The 14105-nt window shown below is 39.1% G+C and overlaps 1 protein-coding gene and 1 non-coding gene across 5 annotated transcripts; both read right to left on the reverse strand.

Annotated features, from left to right (window-relative positions):
• Window positions 1-2066: 2066 nt before the first annotated feature.
• LOC147307917 (uncharacterized) lies at window positions 2067-10702 on the reverse strand. 4 transcript variants are annotated; one of them, XM_086272701.1, is made up of 6 exons: window positions 10524-10702; window positions 9789-9861; window positions 5906-6082; window positions 5668-5823; window positions 4554-4646; window positions 2067-3546 (listed from the first exon to the last, which is right to left on the reverse strand). In XM_086272701.1, the coding sequence occupies exons 1-6, from the start codon at window positions 10607-10609 to the stop codon at window positions 3229-3231; spliced, it is 903 nt and encodes a 300-aa protein (XP_086128827.1). In that variant the 5' UTR covers window positions 10610-10702; the 3' UTR covers window positions 2067-3228. The 4 variants fall into 4 exon arrangements, with proteins under 4 accessions (XP_086128827.1, XP_086128826.1, XP_086128824.1 ...); XM_086272698.1 differs by having other exon boundaries at window positions 2150-3546; window positions 5906-6966; window positions 10524-10583; XM_086272700.1 differs by lacking the exon at window positions 4554-4646 and having other exon boundaries at window positions 2068-3546; window positions 5906-6966; window positions 10524-10583.
• Window positions 10703-13838: 3136 nt separating this feature from the next.
• On the reverse strand, window positions 13839-13926 carry trnay-gua (transfer RNA tyrosine (anticodon GUA)). Its single transcript is given in 2 exon segments — window positions 13839-13874; window positions 13890-13926. It is a non-coding gene; the product is annotated as a tRNA-Tyr (tRNA).
• Window positions 13927-14105: the final 179 nt, after the last annotated feature.

The raw sequence follows: 14105 nt of genomic DNA on the forward strand, positions 1-14105 counted from the left end.
TACTTAGGCACTGCGGCTGTGTGTACAAGCAAGCCCATTGCTGAGAGAAAAAAACTGCAAAGACAGTAAAGATTTTCTTTAGCAAACTGTTTGCTGTTCCGGCACGTTATAGTCCATGTCTGTGTGGTGTGAGCTTTTGTCCACATGCCTGCAAGTGTTTTTGTGACACCATGGAGTCATCTGCAGAGCTTTACATTATCATGTGCCAACTATGCTTGCAACCTACGCAAGGACACTTCAAAGAAGTATGACAGGAATGACTATTCAGCCATGGTGTCTTCAGCTGTACATGCCCCCAACAGAGTACATTCATAGGGGTTATTATGCACTTTTTCATCACTACTTGTTAAAGTGATGCATACCAGTGCAAGACCAATGCTTACAAGAATACACGTTTATTGTCACCCACGTACAGACACCTACTCCTTAACTGAACTGAACCACAGACTCAAGGATTTCAACAAAGCTCTCATGCAGCTCTTTATGCCACCAACTGAGCTATCTAACGAGGTCACACTTAGCTTGTGTTAGTTTTAGTCTCTATACACAGTGCACTGTAAAGTGAGGCAGCTGTTGCCCTGAGGATTGTAAATATTCAAAACTTTATCCACCCAACGATCCATTTTCTTACTTATGCAACTCAGGGTCACAGCTCTCATAGGGCAAGAGATGGGTTTCATCCTGGACAGGTCACCATGAGTCATAGGACTAACAGAGAGACCACAACCACACACTTTTATATCCACATCTACCCATTGAATCTCCACACTGAAAGACCTCTCTGTGCTGCGAAGCATAATTTTTGCCTTGTCCAGTTAACTTCAGGGTTAACCCAGGGATTCTCCTGCTAAGGTAGTTCACTTCTCCCATGGTTATATCACCATGGTAACTTGTGTTCCTGATTAGAGATCAACAAATATCAAATCACTACCTACTGACTAGTCAGTTGTCCAAAAAACCGCATCACCTCGAAGATACCTCACACATGCATGTGGTAAGGATTTTTTAATAACATCCCATGTTTTTTGCATTTTACTGGTGAGCAGTAAGAAATATAAATTCTTAGAGGGTTGTCACACCTGCAGTGTTTAGTTCATTTAAACTGAACTCTGGTTCCCTCTTGGTGCCGTTCATTTGTGCAGAACAGTAATCACACTTAGTTGCAGACCAAAAAAACTGAGGCAAGACATTTGGAGGATGTGGTATCACTGCAGCTCTGAATAACTACAGAGTGGTTAGTTTATGCTGTGAATATGATTTGACCTCAATCCAAGCCAACCGTTAGGTGTATGTTGCAAGTTTGAGCTAAAGAAATCTCCCATAGTGATGCTTAGTATTCAGGGATGAAGGAATGGGGTATAGATGTGCAAATGTCTGTACGGCCATAAATTTTCCATGTTCTTCAGTAGTACAGAACACAGCACCTTCATCCTGTATTTACCATTGTTGCTCCCTCCCAAGGCCATTAAGTGTTCTAAAGATTCTTGAGAGGTTGCAAATGACACATTTTGGTTTTCTTGAAGTTCACTTGGATTTTTCCCTTTTTATGAAAAGAAAGTGCCCATGTATTCATGCAATGCTTTTAATAGTAAACTAATGTACAGAATGTTTTCTCTCATACCACTGCTCTGTCTGTAGTAGCTGTGTCATAATAAGTGTTTAACCACTTCATTTGTCCCATAGTACAGTTAAGCCCCTTTTCCATTAGTACTTACTCAGATTGACTTGGTACAGTTCGCCACAGTTTTCAGGGTTTTTCATTAGGTCATAGTACCTGGTACCAGGTACTTTTTAAGTACACTCAAAAAAATAAAACATTAGATTTACTTAAAAAAGTTATGTCAAGTGGTTCCACACAACTGCTTTAAGTAACTTTTAAGAAATGTTGTTACTTAGTTTGAACTCAATACTGTTAAGTTAGATTTACGTAAGTGTATTGGCTAAATGTAACTTAATTGCAATGCTTAGCTGATACTTATCTTTGTTGCTTTAAGCCTACATAACTTGTTTAGGCAATATCTTTGTAATACTGTTACTTAGCTGGTACATAACTTTTCTGCTTTAGAAGGATATAACCTGGTTAGGTAGTATCTTTGTAAAACTGTTATGTAGCTGCTACATAACTTTGTTACTTTTGAATTATATAAAATTGTTAAGTAATTTCTATTCAATACAATTACAAATAAATCATTTACACTGGTTACTTCCATACAAAATAGCAAAGTTTCTTAAAAGTTACTTAAAGCAGTTATGTGGAACCACTTGACATAACATTTTTAAGTAAATCTTAGGGAGATCTTTTAGGAAGAAATGAAGACAGCACCCAAATTATCAAACACAATCCTGCCTTTAATAAGCACATTCAGTGCATATAAAATACTTTTTTCCAAGCACAACAGCTTAACACAAAGTGCAATCAATGCAACTTGTTACAAATTCCAAGTGAATATTTAGTGCAGAAAATGTAGATCAGTATAAAGTGCTAACCAACTTGTCGTCAAACTAAAATGATTTAAAAAAATGATCCAACAAAGTCCTGTCTTTACTAAGCACATTCAGTGCATATTAAATACTTGTTGACAGACCGAAAAGACTGTAGAGCCGTAGCTTAACACAAAGTGCAATCAATGCAGACAACTTGTTACAACTTTAACTAAATACTTTGTGCATAAAACAATATTTTACTTCAAAGATCAGTGAAGTGCTAACCAACTTGTCTTTCAACTGGTCCAGAAAGCATCCAAATTATCAAAAAAAATCCTACATTTTACAGGACGTTTCAGGAATTATTTTCAAACACTGATAAGCATGAAAGAGCAAACTAAACTCATTTAAAACAGTGAAAATTGGCTGTTTTGTTCAAAAACTGTACTGTAAAACAGTGCTACTCAGTTTTTCAAGTTATGGTTACATCCCAAGTTGCAGACAGCTGCCAAATGTCACATTCTTTGAAATATCAAATCACAGCGGCCTAACCGCTAGAACTTTTTAAAATGTCTGTCATTTTCTGTATGTTGTCAAGTAGCAGTAGAAGAAGTGCAACACCAATTTTTTAAGTAACAGTATTTTGCTAAAATGCAAATGAACATTATTGTTCTCTAAAACTGGTGAATGTTCCCAAGAAACAGTACTGACAATGAAAAAAAGTGTTTATGAACAACTTAACTATACCTGAACGTAAAGCATTCAAACTAAGTTAAGCAATAAGGGCCTCCCGCTTCCTCCTCTTTATTCAAGGAGTTTGTTTCTGAGCACTTGAACTTTGTTTGATAGCTTCTTAGCATCAAGTCCCATCAGTACTTTCTGAAAAAACTCAAAAGTGTACCTGAGGTTGGATGGGTAGCTCATGTTTAAAGTGTAGATCAGGCCGAACAACAACACAACAGCAGTGGCAACATCAGGAAGATCTCTGAGCACAGCGACACCCTCAATTATGATACCAATGTCTTCTGCCGGGTCAAGGTCACGCTCTCCTTCTGGTTTGATGACGTAGATGCCAATGAGCGTCTTCTCCATTTCACTTTCGGCCTCATGGAAGTCCACATCCTAAAAAAATTAATAAGTAAATAAACATAATAATACAAGTTGCAGGGTTTCATATCAATTAAAGGGATATTCCACCCAAAGTGGAAATTTGTCTATTACCATAAATTGCCAAGAGTTAGATAAGTGAGAAAAAAGCATTTTGTAACCAGCACAGTACATTTCTGATCTTATACCCATTGTTCCTGGTGAGCTCAATAATCATGTCGACTGCAAATGAAAAGTAAAAAGTAACACGACGGATTTGCAGGAGGAGGCGATTTAGACTTGGGCCTACATTACGGTTACGCCAAAGCACCCTGTAACCCGCCATGGCATAGCACTTGGATACAACAACAGTGGTTGAAAAAGCCTCTGGTTTCCATAAATAAACACATATTCGAATATCCATGCACCATGCAGCGGCGGCTTACAGTGTTGTATGTGGTAACCATAATGTATTCCCAAGTCTAAATCTACTCCTCCAAATCCTTCAAGTTACTTATTACTTTTCATTTAAAGTCGACATGATTATTGAGCTCACCAGGAATAATTCGTACCATTAAAGAGTCATTTGCAACCAAAATGCTTATAGTTCCCATTCACTCCATTTTTTAAATGCTAGGCAAAAGCAAATAGACTGCTGCCGGATCAGGAGAATTATTGCACTGGTTACAAAATTATTTTTTCTCACTTATCTTACTCTGGGTAATATGGTAATAGACCAATTTTCACTTTGGGGTGGAATATCCCTTTAAGCTGCAAAACAGTAGACAGCTCAGAGCGAGATGAGAGGTGTTGGTCCATCATCTAGATTACACGGCAGAACAACAAAGCAGAAAGACAGTACACTCAGCCCACATTACACCCCAACTGTAATGGCAAGGGTCACTCCCGCATAAGCTTGTGCTTTTATATCTCCAATAATGTTCTAATTTTAACTTTTTGTTATAATCTATGAATGTGTGTGAGGAAAAATTACCGTCAGTTAAATTTTTATTACTGGAAATTGTTTCTATTTGATTACTTGCCTGATATTCTTTGATCAAGCTGTTCGGATCTTCATTGAGGTAGACTGCAAGTCCTTTCAGCGTACACACTCTTCTCATTGCAACTGTGTCGTTCTGTAAAACATAAAAGCAAATTTTACTTAGCTAAACTTTAAAGACATTTTCAGTTAACTTCAGCAAAATAAATGTATATAATGCTTTGAGAAAAAAAGTCCATGACACACTACAGAAGAACAACAAAATTTAAAATAAAAAAAATTAAGGAAAGAAGGAACATTATCATTTGAAAAAATGTGACGAGCAAAAAAAGGTAACCACAGGATCCCAAAAAAAACAGAAACCCGACCAAAAACAGCAGCATGAAGAATCCAGTGAGGAAGAGGATGAACAAGAGGTCACACCAAAGCCAGCCTGAACAGAGGATTTTTTTTTTAAAGTAAACCACTGAGTCCACTGATCTAAGGCTTAGGAGGAGAGTTCCAGAGTTTGGGGGCCACAGCAGCAATGATCTGTCACTTTTGGTCTTTAGACTGTTGTGCAATACCAGGCTTTGATCACTGGACCTCAGGGACCTGCTGGGGGTGTTGGGACTGAGAAGATCTCCATTGTATGATGGTGCTTGTCCATGTAAGGCCCTAAGGACCAGAACCAGGATCTTGAAATGAACCTTGAAGTTGACCAGCAGCCAGTGACGCTGGAAGAGAAGCGGGGTGACGTGGGTGTGTTTGGAGGACTTGAACAGGAGGTTTTGCAAGGACAAATGAAAAAACAGTTGTAGTACTAAGCTCAGAGACCTCCCTTTATCCCGTCTTGGTTTGAAAGGTGCCTGATGGCAGTTTATTCTAGCTTCAGCTTTTCTACTGTAAATGCCAAAATTCTCCCCAGGGAGCCGCGGCAAATCCCGTTTTGGAAACGCTACTGTCCTGTAAAAACAGCTTTTAATTCTGGCAATTTTTTTTATAAAGTATCCAAATCAACTTAAAACTTTATTACTGTGACAACACTATCATGAAAAGGACAAAGAATAAACAATCCCATAATACCAACATTAAACTTTACCTTACAATAGAAGGAGACAACAAAATCATATGTATTAAAAGAGGGAATGAAGCATTGAAAAAAATTAATTCCAAACCTCATCAATTGCAGCCATGATTTCTGTGATCTTGCGTCCAGATGTTCCTCCCTTGTTTCTGAAGACTTTGGTCAGTTTGGTTGTGTTGTTGTCCAGCTGTGCCATAAATGTGGATGTTAGCGGGATCGTAGTGATGCGCTGGAATTCAGCATTTATCTGTAAAATAAACAAATGTTTAGCGTGATGGGTTTAAAATATTGCATGTGGAGTGCATTTGCAGATCAACTGATTCAGTTACCTCACGTGGAGAAAAAAGAGCTGGCCATCGGCTTTTAAAGTCAGCTACGAAGGGCATGTCCTGAAGAATTTCTTGCCTCCGGTGAGGAAAGGTTTGGGCCATTTTTGCTTTGATGGTTTCATTGTTGTTCTTCTTCTTGAACTCTGAAAGCAGCACCAACCTTTCTTCTTCCTGACTCTCTCGGGTTTCTCCAGCTGGATAATCAGGGCAGAAATTCACCTCTGCTCTCCTGGGTTTCTTGACTTGGTTGGGATGCACATTACTGTTCCCTCTTCTTTTGAGAGAATTGATGACCAACTCACTACACCCTAAGTTCTTCAGTTTTCCACGATAGTTTGACATTTTATACTTCAAACTGATCTTCCATGCAGAAAATCCAGTTTCTGAACCCTTCTCTTTCAAGCATGGATGCTTTACAACCAAAGCTTGGCAAACATCACTAAGATTGCTGTCTGAAGGGTAAGCTTTGTACTTCATAATTTCTGAAGACAAGCTCTCTAAAATGTCAGACTTGAGCTTTGGTTTTAGGGTTAAAAGTGTTCCATTGGCTTGGAATTCCTGGTTGCCTTTTGTCAATTGCAGCTCTACATCGAAGCTAAACTCAGGTATGCGAAAGTCCAGTGGCCAGGCTTCTGATCGCAGCGTGGAGTTTGCTGAGCTCGAGGAGCTTGATGACCTGGATTCTGGCGATGACAGTATATCTGTGTCATAATCAGGGTTGTGGCCAGAGCAGGGGCTACCCAAGTTAAATGAGGACACACTGCTTTCATTACTACCAGTGGATGTTTCTGGAACACCTGTTTTAATCACTTTTATTTTGTCCATGTCTTTTAGATCAAATGTGGATGTCATGTTAAGGAACTGATTAAAATCTGTGTCCATGTACTGCAATCTGAACTGTTCAGAAACTCCGCACTGATTTTCAATCTCCGCTTTGAGCTCGTTAACATTCTTTGGTATCCCCAAAGGAAGGGTTAACTTGAGTGCGTTGTTCTCCCCCAGGATTATCAGAAGCTTTGTTGGGGCTGTCATTTCTGATGTCCCAATCTCCAACTGTTACTCTAAAAAATAAGTGCAAGAACATGAGCAGGTGGTTCCCAAACTTCAGTACATGTTACATTTTTTTAGTGGTATTCAGAATTTTGCAGCACAATTTTTTTTCTAGTATTTTTACAAGGCTTGAAACATATCCGAGTAGATTTAAGTTCTGGTCCAACTATTTTTAAGAACCAAACTTTGAGAAGAACTGCTATACAGCACAAAAATTAAATCGGCAACATGGACATTAAAATTACCTGAACAGTGTATGTATCTCTTTAATGTAACCATGCGAGAAGCTCCGACTTGGTAGTCACAAAGTGGATAACAATCCACCAGATCCTCATGTGCAACAAGAGAAATTTCCTTTGGAGATGGGTCAATTTTGAAGGATCCATAGTGTTCAGTGTACCACGAGCTCAGTTTTTTTACTATAAACACCAACGAATCTGCCAAAATACACATCTGCAGGATTTCAGCAAACTCTGGCAGACCCCCCAGTGATCCATGTACTATTAACATGCCCTTCCTGTAGTAGATGCCTGCAACAGACACACTCTGGGCAAGGCTAACTACAGCTGTGTCAGGGTACTTTTCAGCAAGACAATGTGCAATTTCACGTTTGAGAAGTTCTACTGGGACTGCCGAGACTCGTGAAACCTCAAAAGTGGCTTTGCTACAGCCTGATGAATGCATGTAATGGCCAATCATGAGCTGGTGTTTGGTTGACAAAGACAGGGTTATGTTTTTGAAGCAGTTTGTGTGTCTAGCAACTTTTTTAAAAAATGTGTGCTTTGCCTCGAATCTGATTGTCCATAATAAGGCAAGTGGACCAAAATGGCGAATTATTGAGGGATAATGAGCCAGAAAGTGATGTTTTGGCAATGGTCTTCTATCTGGGCATACTTCTTTGTACCTTTGATGGTGGTCTAAAATCTTACTCTCCAGGTATGCAACTGAGTCACTGTTATGAACAGGACACACAACAAGCTCAACAATATCCTTCAAATCTAGTAGAAGTTCCCAAGCTGGTTCGTTTTCAGGTATGTGTTGTCCAATAATAAGTGGCAGAAGTCTTAGTAAACACCAATTTTCATGTGCATTGCCACCAACAGTTTTTTTACTAAGAAAATTGTGAGGCAATTTCTGAGGGCGATTAGTCTGATCCCCTCCTTTGTAGGGAAATGACTGAACAAGTCTATTTAGATTTTCAAAAGTGATGTACTTCTTGCCTATTAGTATTCGAAGGCACTCAGCTATCTCAAAAGGCACAATACCTTCAAAAAGGTCATGTGCAAGATCAGGGGGGAATCCTGTAGTGACCTTGAAGAAAGACAGACTGTCTGCTAAGACACACGAGCTTTTCACACCACAACAAGCTACCCCTGTCTCACGTGCAGTTGCTATGTGTACACGATGGAGCTCCTCAGTTCTCAGAGAAAAGTCACTATTTGTAGCTTTTGATTCAATTTCTGAGCGTGTAGCAGTACAAAACCTGCAAAAGTAATCTCCAGAAAAACTTTCCACAAAACCGGCCAATCCATGAGCTCCGAGGCTGTCTGCCACTACATATTGGACAGTGCCTTTAAAGTTGACCCCTAAATTGTCAATGAACACTCCCTGCTGCTCTAAAATGACAAGGTCTTGCAAAAGTGGCTCAAATATTTTTGAATAGCCAAAGGTCCTAAGGTCCTCACTTTTGCACAAGAGAGCCAAATAAATAGAAGAGAGGGATGAATGACTACCTGGTGGCAAGTTACCTAAAATCCAGTAAACTGAGCAAAGTTTATGCTTTTTCCGTGATGTCCCCAATGGATTGCAAATTTCGAAATCATCAACATAAAGACAAATAGAGATTCTTAGTTCACCGCCTGAGAAAAACTCATTATTTTGAAAATGTAGACCATCTTTATATGATGTATACTTTTCCTTATTTACAAAAGGATTCTGATTGTGGCTAGTGACAAATTTGTTCAGTATGTTTTCTTGTTTAAATATCTGCTGTAATGATTTTAGAATAGGAATATACTGAAAGGTCCTCTTGCTTTGGGAGTCGAGAATGTATTCAATTGGATCAATTACTTCAAAATGTTTTCTGTAATACTGTCTGCGTTTGAAGGCAGTGGCAAGTGTGCCGTCCTTTTCTATGGCTTTTAACAAAGGGTTAAAAGAAACTGCCTTTGTCAGTTCTTCAATAACAGGCTGGTCTAGACAAAGGTTATGATTCTTGAGTATGTCTACAATTACTTGATTTGTCAAAGGCACTGATGCACAGCTTATCAGGTAGTGCAATTCTGAAAGCAACTCGTCAATTGCTATGCTGGGAACATGAAAATAGTTTTCCAACTTAAGTAAAAGAGATGCAAAATTAAGTTCTATTACATTTGCCAAATCTTCAGTCTCACTTGTAGTTGTATCGTGATCAATATTTGCACTTATGTCCTCTTCTACAATAGTGTCTGTACTGTCATCAGCTGATGTTTGGCCTACAATAGTGTTAGCAATACCGATTTTAAAGTCTTTTAAGGTATAAGGATTGTGTTTCCTATTTCGATGAGACTTGAATGTACCATAGATATTTGTTTTGAAAGAACAACCCTCAAACATGCAATGCACAGTCTCGTTACATTTTAGATGGTTGTTAATGTGAGAAAAATACTCCTGCTCCGAAGCTATGTTGCAGCAGGAACACAAATGGCAGTTAAATGTTGCCAAACTCACAGACTTGTCTAGAGTTCTTTGGGTATGTGATCTGCTTAAGTGGCTATGTAGAGCATTCCATGTTTTGAAAACACAGACACAATCAGAATAGGCACATGGATACTGCTGTCTACTATGAACTAACCTGTAGTGTTTTAATAACAGAGCTCGTGATGACACCACTTTTTTGCACAATTTGCACTGCCACATCAACGTATCTGGGGGAGAAGCACAAAAGACATTTTCATTACACTGTCCCTGAAAAAACTAAATAATTTGCACATTGTTAATGTTTCATATTAATCAGTTTTATTTTTAATATTGTATGCTACAACAATGAATTTATTGATCTACATCATCACCACTGCATATTGTGTAAATGTGTGTGTAATCTGACATTAAAAGTCGAGTGAGAAATCCCATGGACATTGTACAACATTAATGCAGTTCATCTTACACCAGCTTACTAAATGCTTTCTGCAAGCTACATCAAAACGTAAGCTGAAATATTAGACAGAAAATACACCCTAACCTGTCTGCTAGCGAGGAGCGCTTCTCCACTGTTGTTGGCTAAAGTGCAACGCAGTCAGGCGTCCGAGTATAAACTTGGCGCGAAAGTGCGTGCCGGACCGAATGCGCTGCCTGTACCGACGCGTACCGACGCTAGCGCTACACTACATTTGGGCTGAAAACAGAGCTTTGCTATTGCAATGGAGTCCCCTCCAAAATCATTTGGAAACTCACGTGCAGCAAGTCCACGTTAGCAAACCTTTACCGGGCAAAACCCTGCCTGTACTCTTTTCTTAGTAGCACTTGCGACATTAACTGACGTGTGAACATATATATGTAGACGGGCTTTACAAGAAAAATGACTTCTTACCTGATTTTTGGACAAAAATGCGGCTGAACCAGTCCACATGGCGAAGAAATAGCAAGCTTGAGAAAGAGGGTGGTGCGCATGCGCATTGGCCCTTATTTAGGCGGGCTCTGCACGCAGCAGTATGTGCAGAGGGACAAACCTGTGAATTTACTCAACAATGTTACGTTGACACAGTTCAATGACTTTGTGTAACAACAAAAAGTAACAACATTTCATTAAATTTGCACAAACACTTTAAGGATTTTTGCAAAATCGAGTTTATTAAGAACAAACAACAAAATCTACTTTAGTAAAAGCAGAGATAGGCTGAGTTCATTTTTTTGAGTGTACCTGCTCGCTCGGGGTTCCAAGCAATCCGAGCAGGTACAAAATGTGATGTCATCAGACTGAGGACTCCACCAACTGGCTCGTCAGTAGTGTCAGTGAAAATTAAAACCGCCATTTTTGAAACCTGGCAACAAGGAAAATGGCTACAAGAAACAACGCTGTGGTCCCAGAGTCTAACAGAAAGCCACAGACCGAGCAGCAGGTATATTCTTGCTTTGAAGTCCACTTTTTCTATGCGTGTTTCTATGACGACAACCACGCATGTTAAGTAGTACTGGATTGCAGTGGAAAACCAGTCAATCCACGTCGGGTTATGGCATCTGTGGCGAGTCAATCCAAGTAGGTACCAATGGAAAAGGGGTTTTATATCTTTCTTTGTAAAATTAGCCGCTCTGCTGCCAGTACATTTATCCATAATTGTGCATGGTCAGTTGCTGGCAACGCCCTTTCATGTAAACCTGGGGAAATCCTTGGTGTGATAACAAAAAGACACAGGTGTGTTGAACTTTCCATATAAAACTGTGCGTATGGACCAAAAAGGTTTTATTTTAGAAACAGTCATATCACATTAGGACTCCCATATATAGAATATTTATTATACAAAAAAGTTTCAACCACAAAAATGTGGATTCTTGTGATTTTGTTGTTTTCACATTTTTTGAGATGCACAGCCCTGTAACTGTAGATATGACAAGATTTTTCAAACAATTTAACAGGTAAGAGATAAAACTTGATTTTAAAGGCTAAAATTACCTGTAAAAACTTTGCATTATACGACACATAAAAAATGCTGCTGCTGCTTGTTCACATTAGAAGTGCTGCACTCACTTCTCTGGCTAAAAAAAAAAGTTTACATTTTTAGGATAAAATATCTCAGCATGGCTTTTGTGTTCATAAACGGCCATGCTGTTGCAGTTTACTCGAACAAAGCTATCTGGTCTTGACTTGACTTTCTAGGCCAAATGAATTGCGCCCAGCTGTTGACTAATGGTGCACATTCACCACTAAAGAAACATCATGTCACCACTACTTGTGTCCAGAGTGTGGGTGGTGGGGGAAGGGAGGGGGTGGTTGAGTAAATAGGATGGGGGTTGGGGGCAAAGTGGGAGTAGCACCACTGCATTGTTTGACTGACAGTGGGACAGCAAGGGGGAACGGGTGGTCCAGGCCCAGAGACAATGCCTGAGAACATGCTGCCTCTCTGCTAAGCCCCTTTTGTGTGGAAGGGAGGGAAACCCCTTACAAATAGCCATCACCAGCGCAATTCATGCCTTTATCATGTTTTGGAAATGTGCTCAGTGGAAACATGGCATGGTCTGAGATCTCATATTGTTGTACACTTTCAGGGCTACTAATAGGGTATTATGAGATTAGCTCAGGGGGATGTTGAAGCATCTGGCAGTGTTGCAGAGAAAACTGGGGTTTGTGTTACAGATGTAAAACAATATACTGAAAAAAAATCCCCCTTCGAGAAGTCTAAATACCAAAAATTTACCCAAACGGATGTTTAAAAAATCTTTCATTTCTTTTTCTTTTTTTTTTAGATTAGCATTTTTTCCCATTTCCACATTTTGAAATGTGTATTCATGTCTTGCAACTGACAGTTTTTTATGTATAGAATGCTATGTAAAAAATGAGATTAAAAACTTTAACTCTAAAGAATATCACTGCAATTCTCTGAGATTTCCACATGCAGTGAAGCTCAGCGTTTCAGCCAACATTTAAATGTTCTTGGTTGTTTCACAATTTACTTATCCATTAACAATTAAGCTGTACAAAAACTCAACATTGGATTGTTGGCTTTGCCGCAAAGGCTCCAATAAACGAACTTTTCAGCTATAATGTGTTCACTTAACTGCGCTAATAATGTGAAACTCTATATTGAGGCTTTAAGAAGAACACCTCCTAAAGTTGAGGCTGTTTATTCTAGAGCTTAAGACTGTATGCAGCAAGGACCTGTTTGGGGGGTGGAAAACATGTCAGAGTCTCCACTTACATTCAACCCAATTAACAATACAATGGTGCAGGGATTTGCAAAGAATCAAGTCAGCCAGTTTGTCAGTATACATTTGTTAATTATTTGTTTAAATTTGGCCACAAACAATAATTATCACCTGCAATTAGGTCAGGGAAAAGGAGAAGGAATTTTCATTAATTGTGTTTAAAATCCTGACAACCCCAATTAGCCAACAGGTCCATCCCGGCTGACACCCAAAGACTGCTTTGCCTGTTGTTGAGATAAAACTCATTATGCTTTCTCCGGTACACTGAATGCCCCACAATACTGGTTAAGCCGGTCAACCCTTCAACTTTAAGATGTAATTTGGATGTAAAGTAATCTGGTGTGAGGTCATGAAATTTGTGGGCAGATCGCACTCATTGTGGAAAATGATCCAGTGAGACTGGTGCTGATAGTGAGCGTGTGAGAAAGGACATGACCAGTGAGAGTGCAAATAAAATAGCTTTTGGAATGTCAGTATGTTTTGATGTAGCCAAATATCCTACTGAAGTGTCCTTGACAGCAAACATTTTGCTGCTTAGTCAGACTTTTTAGTCTGTTTTTAGTCAGACCAAAACAAAACACATACAGCACATACAAAACTTAAATAAGAACCGTAACTATAATGCCAACAACTATAACACATTTTATGATAGGTTGTCTTCAAGAGATCTGATTAGATTAGATTAGATTAGATTAGATAAAACTTTATTAATCCCTCGGGTGGGTTCCTCTGGGAAATTCAGTAATGAGAGTTTAATAGTTCACTAAGAGTAAATAGTATACATTATACAGAAATAAATTAACTCTTGCTTAGTTTATTACTATGAGACGTTCTACCACATTGATTTGATTCAGGAGTTTGTAGTGGTTGAGAAGTTGGCACACTTATCAGGGAGTTTACAGTTTACAAGTAACATATGTGACATTCCCAACTGCCAACACTGACGATGTCTGTTCGCCACTCTTACCAAAACACAAAAGCCTGCTCCTTCGAGCCGGAATCGAACCAGCGACCTAAGGATTTCAGCACAACTCTCCTACAGTGCTCTGCTCTACCAGCTGAGCTATCGAAGGGGTGAACTCTGGGTTTGTTAGGTTGTATATTCTACACACAGCTGTGTTGTGTGTATATATGCACAGTACTGTAGGTGTACTGATTACTGCTGTTTACTGCTGTAGACTTTTATCAGTTGCAGGTTGCTGGAAGCACTTGACTGCTTACAAAAACAAAGTTGGTAAACCAAAAGAGTAAG

Source organism: Aulonocara sp. 'chitande type north' Nkhata Bay, linkage group LG18, assembly GCF_057382095.1.
Source record: "Aulonocara sp. 'chitande type north' Nkhata Bay isolate Kocher_YH1m ecotype deep benthic linkage group LG18, A_spYH_male_GT1.1, whole genome shotgun sequence".
NCBI classification, from domain to species: Eukaryota; Metazoa; Chordata; class Actinopteri; order Cichliformes; family Cichlidae; genus Aulonocara; species Aulonocara sp. 'chitande type north' Nkhata Bay.